Genomic DNA, 17,232 nt, shown 5'->3' on the forward strand with positions numbered 1-17,232 from the left:
TGAGCTAAAGTCATGACAATTTGGAAAAGTGCTAACTGAAGAGCAAAAAAAAATTTTTGCTAACTGAAAGTAAGGGAGTATTTTTGCTAAGTTGGGCCTCGAAAGTTTTGTGTGTACACACAAAATTTCTGAGGCCGGAATTTAGCAAAATTTTGCTCAAATTTGACCAGCTAAAAATTTAGCAATGAAATTAGCAATTTTTTTTTACTAAAATTTTGGCAAAATAGCCGAAAGTGTCCAGACTAAATTTTTACTAATTTTTCAGTTAACAAATTCGTTGTTTGCTAAAATTTTAGCAAAGTTTTTTTTTGCCCCAGCAATTACTATAATTTTAGTAAAATTTAAAATTCAAAATTACCGTTATTTTGTTTTTAAATAAAAAGATCGTTTCAATTAGATTGTTTCAATTTATTCAAAAAACAAAAACAACTGCATGCAAAAGCAGCAGCAACAGATTTTTTTACCCACACTTTACACCGTATATTTTGTTATAGGTACTGTCTCGGTACTGACAGTGTTAACCAGAGTCCGGTAGCTTCTTGACAACTGTATGGTATCCGGAGATTCGATGCTTGTAGGAAGGAAGTTATACCATAGGACTTTCGACGGAAGCCATTAAACCATTCTACAAAAAAAGCAATGTGTTTAGAATAGAATTAAAAAAATCTTTAAAACAAATTTTAAACTTACAGAGATTTGCTCAAAAGTCATCAAAAAAAATAAAAGTCTTCGGGAATACGTAAACCGGATAAACTTGTCAGTGGATCGTGGCGTTGCTTAGCCATCAACCAATGCGGCGAGGTATTATTACAGGCCGGACCAATCATCTTAGCTGAAATTTTATAACAGGGAAATTGGGTTAAGATTTGAAAATAATTGAAGCAGAAAGAATATTTCCGTTGAAAGAAACTACTTGTGGCATCCTACTACTTGTTTGTTTACAAGTAGTAGGATGCCACAAGTCGTTCAAAGCTTAAATGTAAAACATATTTATAGAAAGCACATCTACAACGCAACGAACTGACCAAACAGTTTGAACCGTAGGACCGTACGATTAGTTTTAACGAATCGTACAAATCGTTAGAGTTAGCGGTTCGTACGACTTTAATCATTTTTAATTCTCATGGAAACTTGGTAGCTTTAGATAGTTCAACTACTTATTATCAAAATTTTGCGTTCTATTTAACAGAATCAGAAAAAAAATACCAGAAGGTTAGTATTAAACATTATTGGCTGAATATTCAAAGAAAAGGTAGTTTAATATATGGAGGATATTATTCACTTGAGTTAAGAAAAGTTCTTGGAAAATGTCTCTTTAAAAATATTAAACTAGGCAATTTGTTATCATTTAAACTTAATAAATTTCTAAAACTACAATTGAGTTCGATTCTTAGCGAGAGCTCAATGAATATGAGTACTTTTTAAGGCAATAAATAATGCATGTTTAAACTTACCTGTCTCTGAATGGAAGATAACTTTAAAAATCGTATCAAAGCGCAAGGCCCAGTTGCTCGCGCAATCACACAGTAACAAGATTGACAATTTTTAAAAAAAGTCCTGAAAAAAAAATTAAGAGTTCTTTCAAATTCTATCTGCTCTTTCAGGAACAGCTTGTCCGGAATATCGAGAAGAACTTGTCGCAGTGCTCCGTTCGAATTCGGAATTCATAGTTTCAGCTGCGTTCTGGAACCATTCGAGTTCGAAACTTGGCGTTGCAGCTTTTGAAAATTGGAGTTTAAAACTTGCAAACAGTAATTTGACTGTTCAGGAAGGTAGTCAACTGACAAATCGAGTTCCGAGCTCAAACGGAGCACTGTAAACAGTTTTTGCCTCTTCATCAGGTACCTATTTTTAACACTCATTCACTTACCTTTTGTTCCCAGTTTTGTTGGGAAAACTGCTGACTTGCTGCCCCACCGGGGAGACTTAAGAAGGAAGACTATCAGCTGGCAGCGTTTCCTCTCACCCTGGTGTCACATACACAGAAAGATCTGGAATGATAATAAAATGTCTTTAGAATAAAATAAAAATAATATAACTCAACCCTGATTTCCCCTTACATGTTGGCAAATAAGGGAATCCGTTGCATACCGATCACCAGCAAGGAATTTTCGAACTGAACCCGGGTTGTGGCATGCGCTCTCAAAGGCCGGTTTGTTCTTTCTGCTTCACCTGATCGACCTATCAGAAAAGGGCATTTAACTTTCCGTTCCATGTCAGCTGCTGCCTTTGTATTAAAAAAATTTGAGGAATAACAGCTTCCAAATAAATTAACCCTCGCGCGGTGCAAAATAAAAACAAAATTATTTGACAGGTTCCCGCTTGTGTCTTCCTTCTAAAAATTCAGCAAATAAAGACCGCGGTTTGGGCACAGGCTAATAGTTTGAGTCCATGCTACTACAAATGCTAAAATAAGTAGTAAATGGGTGTTTTTTACTCAAATTGAGCAAAAGTTAGGACAATATTGGAAAGTGCTAACTGAACAGTAAAAAAATTTTTTTGCTAACGGAAAGTAACAGCTATTTTTTGCTAAGTGGAGCCTCGAAAGTTTTGTGTGTAGTTATTCCTTCTTTGCTAATGGCACCAAAGCAATTATTTTGAAGATGATCAGATTCTTTAAAACCATAGTGATCAACGTTACCCCACTGACCATAGTTACCCCGAAATATGAAATCTGCCATTGTGATAAACATTTTATTTCAGCCACATATGTTCTTCAATCGAATATTCTGTAATCAATGATTATGTTTTAAACTCCTTGCCAGTAGCGTTTCAAAACTTTTATGTGAGTTTTATTTTCAGCTTTTGACGATTCTTGACAGTATACATTCAGGCGTTTTCTATTTCACCAATGAAATGAAACGCAATTTCAAATCGATATGCATCTTATTTTTTTTTTTTTTTGATTCTTTTTTCTCAGGGAATATGCATCTTATAATAAAATGTAGTTTCAAGATAATTTCCGTTGACTTGTTTTTTTTTAAGTCACGTGATAATTTGAAAAAACATCATACATTGGTTTTTAGGAATGGAAGGTGGATTCATTTCACAGGTATTATGCATGCAGAAAAAATCCAAAATATGAGCGCTAGTAATCAAAGCAGCTTTGCCTACTAGCGACACGTCGCATACGTCACTACGTTGAAATTAATAACGACGCATCGCCAGTTTCCTAGGAAACTTGAAGCATGCGATTGATGACCTAGGGAAAATGTACAGTAAATAACGTAAACAATGTTCGAGTACTACATTGAAATCGCCTACTGGACTGAAAAAAGAATAACAAACCTGCGAATGACAGGAACCTCGTTAGTAAAAAAGCGTCGCTAGTTCTTCTGTCGATATTCGGTTTGGTGCTATACACATAATATATTTTTCATACATCTGGTGACCATATTTTTCTATGCTCATCCTCTAGCTAAGACGCGCACCTCTTTAGTCTCGAATCAAACCCGCCATATTTTCGGCACTGGGTGCCGAAGCTTCGAAGAAAGCAAGAAAACATGACACAAAACAAACGGTATCTCTGCTGCTTCTATGCGTACGGGGGAGGGGCGGAAGCAGATGAATGAAAATATGCATCGAGTCGAGCGAGTGCTAGTTTTTCATCGATGGATTCTCCACCCGTGAAACCTCCGCGCGGCGTCAAATATGGCAAAGAAACGGTAATTTGGGGTTCGCTTCCGGTTCAAAAGTGTCGCAAAGTGTAATTAACTCGTGGGGCTACCGGAAGTGGGTGTTAGTTGGTGGGAAAATTGGCCGGATTCGGTGAAATTAGTGTTTATTTTGTGGGTGGTCACGCTCATCTTCAGTGAATCGAAATTTTTCTGCACTTTCTGCCGAGATGGGGTCGGGGGAGTTGAGAAAAAGAGCAAGCCGAAGAAGAAGCTGATGTCACTATTGCGGGCTAACATGGATGCAGAGGATAAGGGTTGCCAGAAGTTTATTTCAAATTGAGACTCATAATTATTGTTACTTTGACTGTAAAAGTTTAATACGTAAATATGTTACATATAGAAATTCATATGTTCATGACTGGAAGTTGGTAGCTTTTAAGTAACCTTGGTCACTTTTTTGAGCTGGTCACTCACCAGTTACGTTTTTGAAATTCGGTCCCTGAAGTCATTTTTTTTAAATTATTTCCTTAGAAATTAGAAATGACTTCACTTACCTTAAAAAACCTGTTTTGATTTTTTTTTAAATTTCGTTTTACGGATAGGACTTATGCTTGTTTATTTGTTTTTTGAAAAATTCTGCTAAAAAATGTTCGAATTTTGAACCAAAGCGCTTCGTTCAGGATGAATAATAGCTGAAGGTTTACTCCATCGGTTGCGATTAATGATAGTTTTCCAGATTTGTACAAAAATAGAAAACTCCAGTCTGGTAGCCTTTCCCATTTCAGTGAAGGCTAACATCAACTGTATGTAAACAAAGTAAATGTAAACAAAGCATAATTCGCAGCATAAACGTCAAACGTTTTTGGTTGTGTTTGTGTGCGAGTTGTGCTGGTTTGTTGTTTGCCATCATTTCCTTCTCGAGTGCACGTTCAGTTCGGTTCCAATGGCACTTTTATCCGGATGTGTTTTAGTTGTTTGTTATCAGGGCAAAAGATTTGCAGTGTTCAATTAATCACGACACGACTGATAAGCTAGTTGTTGTTCTTGACTCCCATCGGGGTTTGGATTTCGACAAAAAAATACGTGTACTTTTTGGGGGTGGAATTCGTAGTGAAATTCATCTGGTTGATTTTTTTTCCCAATTGCACAACCTGCATCTGATTAGAATATAATGGTGAGAAATTGGGCCCAGTTTCTTTCAATAGGGTCACAATTGGGGCTGTTGTTTGGCCAAGAGTTATGTGCTCCGCATGACATCATCCGCGGCTAATGTTCTCGTGTTTTGCATATGTTGGATTGATGGGCCTCTATTCTTGGCTGTGCGGATCATAAATCTCCTCAACTCATTGTTGTTGTTTTTTCTATGTTCCAGCAGAGTGGCTGCGGTCTGCTGGTTTCGGTCATCAAAACCCTCGACGCAAGCGAAACCAACGAGCAGCGGGAGCGGGAGAAGCTTAAAATCGAAAAGGAGTTCCGGAAGACCGATCAGCGTCTCAATGAGCTGGTTTCGCGGAACGATGGAGACCTCACCCGGGTTATGCAACTGTTCGGCAAGGTCTCGGTACAGGTGACCAGCTCTAGGGAACGGATTCACGTCGTGAAGGAGAACTTACAAAGCTGCAAACAGTTGTTACGTTGCCGAAGAGAGGAACTAAAGAAGCTCTACACCGATGCCATCCAGCACAAGTGTGTGCTGGAGATGTTGGATCAGGTTAATGAACTGCGTCGTACTCCTCAACAACTAGCATCGTTTATGGCCAAGAAGCACTATCTCCATGCAACGAAACTGCTAAGAACATCGGTTGAATCCATTGAAGGCCCGCTGAAAGACGTTGAAGGGCTACAGGATTTGAGACAGGATCTGCAAGCTAAACGTCACCATCTGTATAGCAAACTTTTGGAAGAACTGAACAAGCATCTTTACGTTTCCAGTACCGATGGGGTGTTGCAAAGCTTCCAGCGTCAGAGCTCCGGGAGGAACAGTCATTCTGCTGCGGCTGGGGCTTCTCCATTTCAGCGCAATGTGCTGAGACGATCGGCCGAAAGAGTGGAAGCCAACACCAAGGCTCGGAAGGCGCTTTTTGAGATTGCTCAGAATGGTGAGTTATTTTTGCATTTTCAACATTTTGACAATTTCCACAGTTTTCTAGGGAAGAATGACCCTGGCAGTTAAACTCCCTTGAAAAAAAGCCACAGTTTACGACTTTGCTTAGTAGAAAATACTACAGCCCCGACTCAAATTACGATAAAGGGCTGCAACATCAATATATGAAAAACGCAGGACCCGAATTTGTTATGGGACCGTCTGAATATTTTCTTTTTATTTTTCCACCTTCAGGCTACATGGACGTGGACAAGAGTGAAATCATCGAGGACACGGATCTGCTGGACCCGGACGTTAATTCTACTTACTTCATCGGAATCATAATCGAGTGCTTTGCGCTGCTTAATAAAGTGCCTGACTCCATAGAGGTATGTTTTTTAAGGTTTTTTAATCAGAGAGTTTTAACCACATTTCTTTTTCCCCATTGCAGTCTCTAAGAACCCACATGCAAAGTGAACTGCTTGCGATAGTGACCAAATCGACGCATCACATCGTTACGGTCAGCCAGCAGCAGCACCCACAAAACCACGCTCAAGGTGCGAATGCCTCGGAAGACCTTCCGGAACAGAAGATCCCCATTTTGGAACTGCTGGATTTGGTCTTCAAACAGTTCAAGCTGATCGCCAACGCTCATCAGCTGACGCTGAAGAACTACCACAACGTGATGCACCGGTACAATCTACCGCAAGTGAAGGCCTATGATCTGATCGAGTACTGGGGCCAGGCGCAGGCCGTTTTGAAACTCGTTCTCACCGACTATCTGGACATTCAGAATGATAGCAGTGATGAGCTGATGCGCACACAATTCACCGAACAAACAACAAATATCAATACGTTCTTCAGCCGGCGGAAGGTGCAGGGAAAGAAGTTGTTGTTTAAGTTCGATAAGTCTTCACATACGGTTGATGTGGAGCCTAGTACAGGGTCTAAGGAACATCGGAGAAACCCTTCGAATGTCTCAAACAGTACCGGGAAGGAACAGGATCTGTTGAATCATACGGGTCCTAATGGATCGAATCTATTGAATTCGAGCTTCAACAAGCATCATCCGAGTGCTGTCGGTGTCCATGATAAGAAGAAGCAGGAACGGCAGCTGGTGTGTACTCCGGATGCTGCCTTGGTTAGGAATATCTATTTGCCGATGATGGGCTACATTCATGAAATTGAAAGCTTCATGAAGTGCAAGTCGGGGTAGGCTTTGGTTAGGAATATCTATTTGCCGATGATGGGCTACATTCATGAAATTGAAAGCTTCATGAAGTGCAAGTCGGGGTGGGCTTTGTTAAAATTGATGGTAAATTCTAATTTTAGATTTTTATATTTCAGTCAATTATGTAGTTTGAATACGTTCCTTGCCAATTACGTTAAGGACGCGTATTTAGCGCGTGGCCACAACAGAAACTTACAGCTTACGATAGATTCGTTGTCGAAAACTCAGGACGCCTGGCGGACGATTATCACACCGGAGGAAATGAAACGACTTGGTTTGGCGAGACCATTGTTGCAGAACACAGTTCTCGTCGAAAGCCGTAAGTTAAATTTTGAAATTTCTCTGTAATTAAAACTGATCACAACAGGCAATTTTTACTTTTAGGTATCTCCGAAACAAAGAAACTCATCGAAGATCTGCCAACGTACTCGGACGAGCTTCTGAAGATGGTTTGTTCCCTGTTGAAGACTTACCGGGAAACGTGTCAGGCTGCCTACCGTGGAATCGTTCAGCCGGAAACCGAGGACAAACGAATCTATAGCGTTGCGTGGCTCAAGGATGACGACATTATGCGGTTTCTGAAGTAAGTTACTTAAGTGTTATATTAAATCACTTTACTTATCAGCATTTAATCCGAAAGATCCCTACCCAACTGGACTGATCTGATCAACGCCCGGCTCCGACAAGCTTCCCAAAAACGAGGGATGAAGGCTGAACCGTCAGAGGAGGAAAGTCCGACGGCCGTGCAGCAGCGAAACATTCGGGAGGCCGAAATGTTGACTAGCAACCTAGGCGAAGGAGGAATTTCGCAACAGGAAATCCTGTCCGACGTTGGTGTCCTCAAGGAGCTGGCCATACTGCAGGAAAGTATGGAATGGTTCGCCGGACGGATAACTGATTTTGCTAGCGATCTACGCAAACCGATCGCTAACGGGTTGATGGGAAGTGGTGGCGTTGGATCTTCGCCAGTTGTCGTGAAGGACGGTATGATTAAGGTGCTGATGAATTTGGCGCTGGAGTTTGAGGAACTGGCAAATACGTGTTTACTGGTGTTACACCTGGAGGTTCGAGTTCAGTGCTTCCATTATCTGAAATCTAACCCATCGGATAAGTTTAAGGCAAACAACCCGAACAAAAACGACTCACTGGAGCCGGACGCCAAGGTGTTGAAGCTCACGAAGGTGCTCTCCGATATGGACGAAGCCTTGAGTTCGACGCTGCATCCTCGAAAGACCAAGGTTTGTTAATTAGATTTCACTTCGGTGTATTTTTTAAGTATATATTTCTTTTCTTCGCAGTACGTCTTTGAAGGGCTTGCTCACTTAGCATCCCGGATTCTAGTTATGGCGGCCAATTCGATGGAAGCAATCGATCATCCCGGGGTCCAAAGAATGTGTAGGAATGCGTTGGCTTTGCAGCAGACACTGAGCAGCATAACAGCTTCCCGAGAAGTGGCCCTGGACTATGCAAGGTCGTTCTACGAAATGTTCTACCTGGAACCGGACGTAAGTATTCGATTGGGTTAAATGCACATTTCATTTTTAAGGCATATTACCATGGTATAAGCAGTGGTATAAAGAGGTATAAGTGTCTGTTGTGGAATCCTAGAGATCCCTGCTCTTGCACCACTGATAGAGTGTATGAAAGTCTAGCTCAACATCAACGACATTAGAAATCGCTAGGACAACTGACCTTTCTCCTACCGATGTTTAACTGTCTAAAGCACGGTAATACAATACAAGGTAGGCCACGAGTAAACAAATCGTTTGAATGTAAAACAAGTGACGTCATTGCTATCTTCGAACAGCGTGCAACGCAGTATCGGTAACGGAAGTTGCATTGTGGCACGGTGGATACCGTTCATTGTGCACAATAAAATGCTGAAGTGTGCAGTTCATCGATTCCAAATTATGAAGGCAATGAGCTTTTCGCGTGTAAGATAAAACACCGAGGCTCTAGAATACGAACGTTCGTCATGCCACCTACCATAGCTGTGGCAACACACAAGCTTGGAACAGCTTTTATAGTGATGGGAAAGATGACGAAGTGCGTGATCGAGTGATAACCCACGAGTGTGCCTGTTGAGAATCAAGCGCCGATTCTTCAACATCAGCTTCATCAACGTACACAGCCCTCACCTCGGAAGTACCGGTGACAAAGACGAATTCTACGCGCAGCTGGAACGTGAATATGACCGCTGCCCAAAACATGATATCAAGATCGTCATCGAGGATTTTAACGCTCAGCTCGACCAGGAGGAGGAATTCAAACCGACAATTGGAAGCTTCAACGTGCACCAGCTGACAGACGAAAACGGCCTAAGAATCATAGCACCGCCTCCCACAGAAGTATACCTGGAGATCACCGTACCAAACGCAATCACAGATCGACTACGTTTTGATAGACAGCCGGTACTTCTCGGACATCATCGACGTCAGATCCTGTCGAGGCGCCAACATCGAGTCAGACCACTTTCTGGTGATGGTGAAGATGCGCCCAAAACTCTCCGTTGTGAACAACACACAAAACCGACGCTCGTCTCGGTCAAATATCGCACGATTGAAGCAACCTGAGGTTGCAGCAGACTTCGCGCAATCGCTCGAAGCATTGCTGCCGGTACATACTATCAAGACAGCCATCAACAGCGCTGCGGAGAACGTCACCGGGTATGTAGAACGAACACGACGGGACGACTGGTTCGACGAGGAGTGTAGGAGGGTGATGAACGAAGAAAACGTCGCACGGGCGGCAGTAGTGCAAAGAGGCACCCGTCGGAACGTGGAAAATCACCGACAGCGGAAGAGACAGCTAGTCCAAATTTTCCAGGAGAAAAAGCGCCGCCTGGAGGAGGAGGAACTCGAGGAGCTGAAGCAGCTGCATTATTCCCAAACTCAAGACATCCCGCAAAGGCTTCGTGCCGCAAGCCGAAATGTACCGGGACAAGGACGGAGGCATCTTGACGGACAATCGTGAGGTGATAAAAAGGTGGAAGCATCACTTCGATGAATACCTGAACGGCGCACATGGAGGAGATAATGACGATAGGAGAAGGTACATCGCCCGTGTACCCAACGACGTAGAGGAGCCACCCCAAGTAACAAATAAAATTTTATAGCAAGCTACTAGACCAAGTTTTGGTTCATAAGAGGCTTGTGGAGACTTATAAAATAACCGGTGTTTCTTGGGACTCCCAACGATTAGTGAAGTTAAGGAAGCCATGAATAGCAACAAGTCGGCTGGCAACGTTTCCCAAAAGAAAAATTAAAAAACCTACACGAACTCCAAAATTAGAAAAAGCTCGAATAATTCGAGAACTGCTTCGTTCCTTCATAAACAAACTGAAACTTAAATTTGACAACAACTAAGGTACATAGGGGTAAGTGTGGACGCGAAGTGTGGACGATGGCTATTAAAACAATACTGTGCACTATTTTCTCAAACTTTTAATACAGATTGTTCAATTTACTTGTAATCTGTACTGTACTGTAAAAAAAATACAGTTCCTACAATAACGGATGTTTACAACGACTTTTTAGCTTAGCTTAGCTTGTTTGACTACTCATATCCACCTTAAATCGTCAAAACCGAAATGCATCAGAATTTTCAATTATCCAATAACAAAATAATGTGTTGTTTTTTTTTATTTATTTATTACTCAACTTAGTTGTTAGTTATCAATCAATAGTGCATTTCGAATCTCACGATCGCTGGCGTGGCTAAGTGGAACAAGTTCCACATCGCCAATGGTTGCTACTCCGTGATTGATCGAGGCCATCAATTTTGTGCAATGTCCAATAGAATGGTGCTTGGGACTAGCAGTACATTCTCAATGCACAAAACTCATGCTCTCTTCCTTTCCAAAACTGATCAATAACGGCGCCGGCCACGTCCTAGTAGTCAATGGGCGGATGTTTACAACGACTTTTTGCGAATTTTCTATTTTCACCTACGATGTCGAGGTGATGTGCATCTTTTTCAATTGCCAATTTCTCGTAAACTAGCTGGCTCTAGATGAAAAACTCTACATTGAAAGAATCCTTACATTCCAAACAACCAGTTAGGAAAAGAAACGGCGGTTAAAACTGAAGAAAAAAGAGTTTATTTACAAAAAACTAAAATTTTGTCTCCAACCCCTGCCTGGGGTAAGTGTGGACGGCTTTAAAGACTTGATGTTTATACATTTTTTCAATTTTATGTCCTTCATCCTTCATGAATTGCATTATTTAGCTAAATTTAGCATTCGGATCATGAAAAGTTGGGTAAAGTACTTGTTTATTCAGTGTTTTTAGTAAAATCGGAACTCGTGTGTTGTAGCATAAATTACGCACAATAATTATTGAAAGATGCCTTACTAATAGTATCAGGACCTTTTTTTCAATATTTTGGACGATTCGAGTAATAAAATAACGTATTCAACCAAGAAAACACAATTTTTTTGAAATTTTCCTGAGAAACCATAGGGAAAATCTTCCGTCCACACTTACCCCATAAATCAGGGTAAGTGAAGACACCAGCAGTCTATTAGAATTTACGTGATAACTTTTTTCGCTTTGCTTCTATCGAGCTCATCTCTTCAGCGTTTGTAAACAACATGTTCTGCATCACAAAGAATGTCATTTTATGAAAATTGCTCCACTGCTGATTTTTTTAATAATTTTTTGAAGTTGAACTATACGAAAAACCGTCCACACTTACCCCGGTGTACCTTATAACAAATTCGTCATACAGTGTCGGACAATAGAATAGGACCACAGCTCAATCCAAAACAGAAAGTGACAAAACATAGAAAAAAAAATTCGATTTAAGTCCATCAAACCATTTACAAATTGTAAATTCCATTCTTCGAAGAAATTAAAATCATCCGTAGTTAAAACAATTGTCCTTTATTTAAAAGTGCGTTTTAAGCATACTTACTGACTAAAATAACGCGACATAAAATAGGACCGCTTTAGAATTCATGGTAAAAAAAAATTAAAAAAAAAAAAGGAAATTCATACCGTGATCGATTCGCAGGGTTAGTACTTGGTGGTATAACCCTTATTACGCATCACTTCTCGAACCCGGTTCGGCATCGACTTCACCAGCTTTTGGCACGTTCTCACCGGGATAGCGTACCACACCGCCTGGATTTTCTCCCACAGCTGCTGCTTGTTTTTTTTTCGGTCTACACCTTACGTTTAACTATTTCCCATAGGGACTGTGCTGGCCACTCCATAACGTCTACCTTATTATCCTGGAACCACTTTTTAACCGTTTTAGTGGTATGTTTGGGGTCGTTGTCCTGCTGGAACTGCCACTTTAGGGGCATCTCCCACTCGGCGTGTGGCAGCATTTCTTCCCGAAGCATCTGGGCGTAGAGATGCTGGTCCATAATCCGGTCGATCCAGTACAAGGGACCCACCCCGTACCAAGAAAAGCACCCCCAGACCCTGATGCTACCTCCTCCATGTTTGAATGTTTTATTTGTATACTGGGGCATATACGCACAGCCGAGTGGGCGATGGACCCAACTCTTTCCGTCCGAGCCGATGAGGTTCACTTTGGTCTCATCCGACCACAGCGCATTTCTCCATAGTTTCTCTTTTTTCGGACCGACCCAATCGAAGTGGTCCTTCGCATACTTCAGTCGCGCCTTCAAGTGCTTCGGCGTCAGCATCGGCACCTTCCGGGGACTTTTTCCTCCTAGTCCCTTCTCCGCCAACCGCCGCTGAACCGTCCGGGAACTCACAGATAAGTTCAGCTCGTCTCTGATCTGCTTGGACGCTTTGAAAGGTTCCTTTTGCGAGGCCCGCTTGATTGCCGAATCGTTCTTCGGCGTCGTTTTGCGGGGGCGGCCGGTCAGTTCCCGTTTGCTGGTGCTGTGAAGCGCGTTGAAAACGAAAGTTTTCGACCTTCCTAAGTAGCCGGCAATCTCGCGTTGGCTTTTGCCAGCCTTGTACAGATTCCGGATGATCGCTCGCTGGACCTTTTTCGCTGAAAACAGAGTAGGAGGAAGGAAATCTTTATTTTTTGTTTGTTTTCATGATTAATTTTATGGGAAATACTTACCAGGACACGAGAATGGACAAACAACACCTTTTCTTCAAATCTAGAGCGCTGAAAATGCCGGAACAGCCGAACCGATGAGCTGGTCTTATTTTATGACGCGACTTTTTTCACTCTCTGACAGCTTTCTGGTCGAGTAGAACAAACGGGTTGCCTTGTATGTATGTATGTATGTATGGATCTGTTTGATTGGCAGAGAGTTTTATACTCTATATCACCACTACTTGTTTATATGTTGATTTTCGTTTTTTCGTAGGGATGCTCCTTTTTTCCATAATTTTCGATCAAACTTTCTGTTTTTCTAAATTTTCATGCGAGCTTTCTCCTTGATTGCAACAAACGTACAGTAGAAAGTTGGCCAGGGGTGCCAGGTGGTTTTAACAAAAATCAGGACACTGTGATGAAAAAATCAGGATTTATCAGGACACCACTAAATTGATGAAAATAACATGCAGCTCTGCTTAAATTGCATAACTAAAGGGAAAATACAGGTGCTGGAGACGCCCTAAATTATGCAACTAAATCTAGAAGAACGTTGGATGGCCTGAAGTTAATATCAAAAAACAATATTTAAATATTATTTGAACCAAAAATTATCATCGGTCAAACTATTTTATTCAATATTTGTTTGATTTTCTCACCATTGAACAATAAATTAAGATAAAGTTAAGATATTTTTAAAAAATCAGGACAAATCAGGACATTTTAAGGGTCTTTTGTTAAAAATCAGGACAATCCAAGCGTTTTTGAAAAATCAGGACGGCCTCTCGAAAATCAGGACAAATCCTGAAAAATCAGGACACCTGACACCCCTGAAGTTGGCATACTACAATAAGTGCTTGCCGCTAGGTGTCGCATATTATTATATTTGAATTGGCAGTTTAAAGGTGATTTGAATATTTTGCTTTAGAGCGGTCCTATTCTATTGTCCGACACTGTATATGAACGGGAAATATTCTTGGATGATAAAAAGTTTGACGGAAGCAGTTCAAATTCTAATACTGAAAAAATATACCCATTCTATGTTCGATTCCAGTTACAGCTAATTGAATTGTTTCAAACTACAGGAAAACAATTTTTAACTGATATTTATTGTTCGTTTTCGATCCCATAGGAAATCCTGACATCGATCATAGAGAAAGGTTCCCAGTTCACCGAGATGCAATACTTGAACGCGCTCCATCTGGTGTGCAAAAATCGCGGTATCAGTGACCAAAACACCTTGGCTATGTACCAGCAAAAGCTGTGCGACGTTCTGGGAAACAAACCGGGCCTTGGTGTTACGGTCTAATGTTTCTTTTTTTTTAATCTAAAAAATGAAAAAGCCGGTTCTAGTGAAGCTGCAATGATTGCTGCATCTACGTTTTAGTGCTTTAGGAAGTCCCAGGGGAATGCTGTTCAAATGGATGGTACTAAATTTGCAGAAATACGCTACCACAAGTAAACAATAAAAACATAAAAGTTTAACGTTGCATAATAGATTGGTCGTAAAGCGTTAAAAGTAGCATGTTGTTAACGAAAAATTGTTGATGATAAAAATATTATTCACGATATCAAAAGGAAAGACTCATCAAAACTAATCCCGTTTATCAGTAGAAAAACAAATAAGATATAAAATGTTCCAGGTTCCAAATAATGTGAGAAAAAAGCATATTGCCGACCACAATAAGATAAAAGCTGTAAATTAGTTATTAATTCTGTGAAATGCGCGAAGAACGAAGAAAAGTATCTAAGCTAATGACAAAATCGTGTTCATCATTTAGAAAAGTTATCTACTAGGCGAAAGTGAATCTTGTGCTGTATAACTGAAAAAATAAACTCATACTAAAAAAAACTAAAGAAAATACATGAATTGTTCAACCCTTAGCGCAAACGACATCAGTTAGAAACTGATTGCCTTTATGCGATTTGGTTGATATTTTAGGTGACCCAGCCGAGAGAATAAAAAAATTATTTATTCCTGTTCTATAGCGCATAGCTGGAACCAGTCGCTTCGCTCACTGTACTAACAATACCAAGCATTGCGTTTTACTCCTCTGAAAACAAGACAGATTAAGAAAAAAGGGGGTAACCTTACCGAACAATATGATTATTTGTAGGATCCTAACCAATGTTGAAATAAAATTAACTAAGATTACAAAAAGCAAGTTGCGTTTACATTTTGAAAGAAATTTATAAAAACGTACATCTTCGTCCACTGCATCGGGATTTAGAATTATTTCAAAACCTGAATAAATTTCCGATTTCGAATGTTGAACCCGAGGTTAACTTCAAACGCTATCATATAAAATTTGAACTCTGAAACTGAATTTTAAATCACAATTTTGACCAAATTTTGGACTAGAATTCTTCATTCATAAATTTATTCTGGATGGTATTTGATGTCAGAATTGTAATTTTTTAATTCATCTTCTGAATACTTTGTTTTGTTTCATCTCACTCATCCGCCGACGACAAGTCTGACTCGATTATCCGTGACAATCCTTGGATTTAGTCTCAATGACCCGCGCAACAGCAGAAAAAAAAATGTTTTTTCATCAACGTTTATTTCTTCTAGTCTGTGGAACCTTAATTTTATTTAATTTTCCTGTTTTATTCAGGTCTGGGGTGAATGACCTTGATTGCTTAATGCATGCATGTTTTTTTTTATTAGTTGATCACCCAGGTGGTAAATTCTTTTTACGGATTGCATTCCAAGGCACGGCGAGCCACAGCGTCCCCCCATTATGCTACTTTGGGTCCATGGGTGCAATAAGTCGACTCTAGATACTATGTACCCCTACGCCATACAGTCCACCTAGGGCCTCTGGTAATAATTCCCACCCGGACCTGCATCGTATGTTCTATCACGGCCCATGCGCTCGTTATAACGCGTCACTCGTAGTAGGCTGAAAATAGCATTAATTTTTCAAAAAGGCCAATTTTCATTGAAAATGTACAAAAAGTCTAAAACCATGTTTTGAGCGTTAATTCAGCCCAAAAAATCTATTATTATTTTTTTGTTAAATTTCTATTAGTCCATTTTGATTATCTTTTCAGTCAAAGTGTATGTAAGTATTGGTGTGTTTTCGGTCTCCGGCTGCTCTCGGGTGTGTTCGGCTGCTAGGCGCGTATTGAATACACAGCGGCGCGTATTCGCAACACAGTTTTGTTCTGTGGCTTTGAATATGGTTTTTAAAAAACAAGTTTTTAAAGAAACTATAGCAATTTGAGTAATGAAAAATCATAGTCATTTGTAGAAAACACTTTTCTTCAACGATTACACCCATTTTTAACACAATTCGTACGTGGAATACATAGAAAATCAGTGATTCGCTTGTCTCAAAGATGCAATGCTCCTAGGGAGCTCTTTTTGCCTCTCACTCTGCTCTGAAAAGAGAAATGAGCGCTCTAAGGGAGTAGCTCCCTAGGAGAACGCTTATGAGGCAAACGTTATGTGCTGGGAATCTGACTGGCCCGTGTTCATTTGTTTTGGTTTGCGCCGGCGGTGTCATTTGGAAATAATTTAATATGAATAGCCAGAGTTAGAACGTGTTCTCACTGATAAGTTTGTTAAGTAGAGTGGCCCAAATAAGCTGATTGTTATGTGAAGTTTACATGCAACATTTAACCTCGATAGCACAAGAAGGGATCGCCCAACGAGCCTGAAGTTTGTAAAGAAGTTTGAGATATTTTGTTCTTACTTAATGATCCCGCGCCGATCCTCCGGTGCATAGGGCCGTGGTAAAAGACCTCCACTGTTGACGATCCGGAGCCAGCGTCTTCACCTGGTCCCAGTCAAGATTCTCGTCGACAGTTCGGATTTCAGCGGCTAGGCTTCGCCGCCACGAATTTCTGGGTCTGCCTCTTCTTCGATGACCTTCTGGATTCCAATCTAGCGCCTCTCTGCAAATCTCGTTTTCATCTCTTCGCAGCGTGTGCCCAATCCATCTCCACTTACGTTCCCGAATCTCGATTTCTAGCGCCTTTTGATGACACCGGCGATGTAGTTCCTCATTCGAGATCCAGTTGCCAGGCCACCAAGCGCGGATGATATTCCGCAGGCAGCGGTTTACAAATACTTGCAGTTTTCGCGTCGTTACCGCATATGTGCACCAAGTTTCGCACCCGTACAGCAATACGGATTTGACGTTTGAGTTGAAGATTCGGATTTTCGTTCGTAGAGAGATCTGGCGTGACCGCCAGATGTTTCGGAGACTCGCAAACGCAAATCGGGCCTTTCTGATCCGGGTTTCGATGTCTTTTCTGGTACCACC

At 40.9% G+C, this 17,232-nt stretch overlaps 1 protein-coding gene across 4 annotated transcripts; it reads left to right on the forward strand.

Annotated features, from left to right (window-relative positions):
- The first annotated feature begins 3,512 nt into the window (after positions 1–3,512).
- LOC129754497 (exocyst complex component 4) lies at positions 3,513–15,119 on the forward strand. Of its 4 annotated transcripts, none has more exons than XM_055750605.1 (9): positions 3,513–3,665; positions 4,990–5,716; positions 5,956–6,089; positions 6,152–6,912; positions 7,048–7,250; positions 7,316–7,514; positions 7,572–8,169; positions 8,230–8,436; positions 14,091–15,119. In XM_055750605.1, the coding sequence occupies exons 1-9, from the start codon at positions 3,612–3,614 to the stop codon at positions 14,265–14,267; spliced, it is 3,060 nt and encodes a 1,019-aa protein (XP_055606580.1). In that variant the 5' UTR covers positions 3,513–3,611; the 3' UTR covers positions 14,268–15,119. The 4 variants fall into 4 exon arrangements, with proteins under 4 accessions (XP_055606580.1, XP_055606581.1, XP_055606582.1 ...); XM_055750606.1 differs by having other exon boundaries at positions 3,535–3,665; positions 4,993–5,716; XM_055750607.1 differs by lacking the exon at positions 3,513–3,665 and adding an exon at positions 4,533–4,791.
- The last annotated feature ends 2,113 nt before the right edge of the window (positions 15,120–17,232 follow it).

The sequence above is a fragment of the Uranotaenia lowii genome, chromosome 3 (assembly GCF_029784155.1).
Source record: "Uranotaenia lowii strain MFRU-FL chromosome 3, ASM2978415v1, whole genome shotgun sequence".
Lineage (NCBI taxonomy): Eukaryota > Metazoa > Arthropoda > Insecta > Diptera > Culicidae > Uranotaenia > Uranotaenia lowii.

Coding starts and splice junctions, on each gene's coding strand:
- LOC129754497 (XM_055750605.1), top strand. CDS start 3,612: ATGGATTCTCCACCCGTGAAACCTCCGCGCGGCGTCAAATATGGCAAA. Junction 6,913..7,047: donor TTCATGAAGTGCAAGTCGGG/GTAGGCTTTGGT, acceptor TTTATATTTCAG/TCAATTATGTAGTTTGAATA. Junction 8,170..8,229: donor TGCATCCTCGAAAGACCAAG/GTTTGTTAATTA, acceptor TTTTCTTCGCAG/TACGTCTTTGAAGGGCTTGC.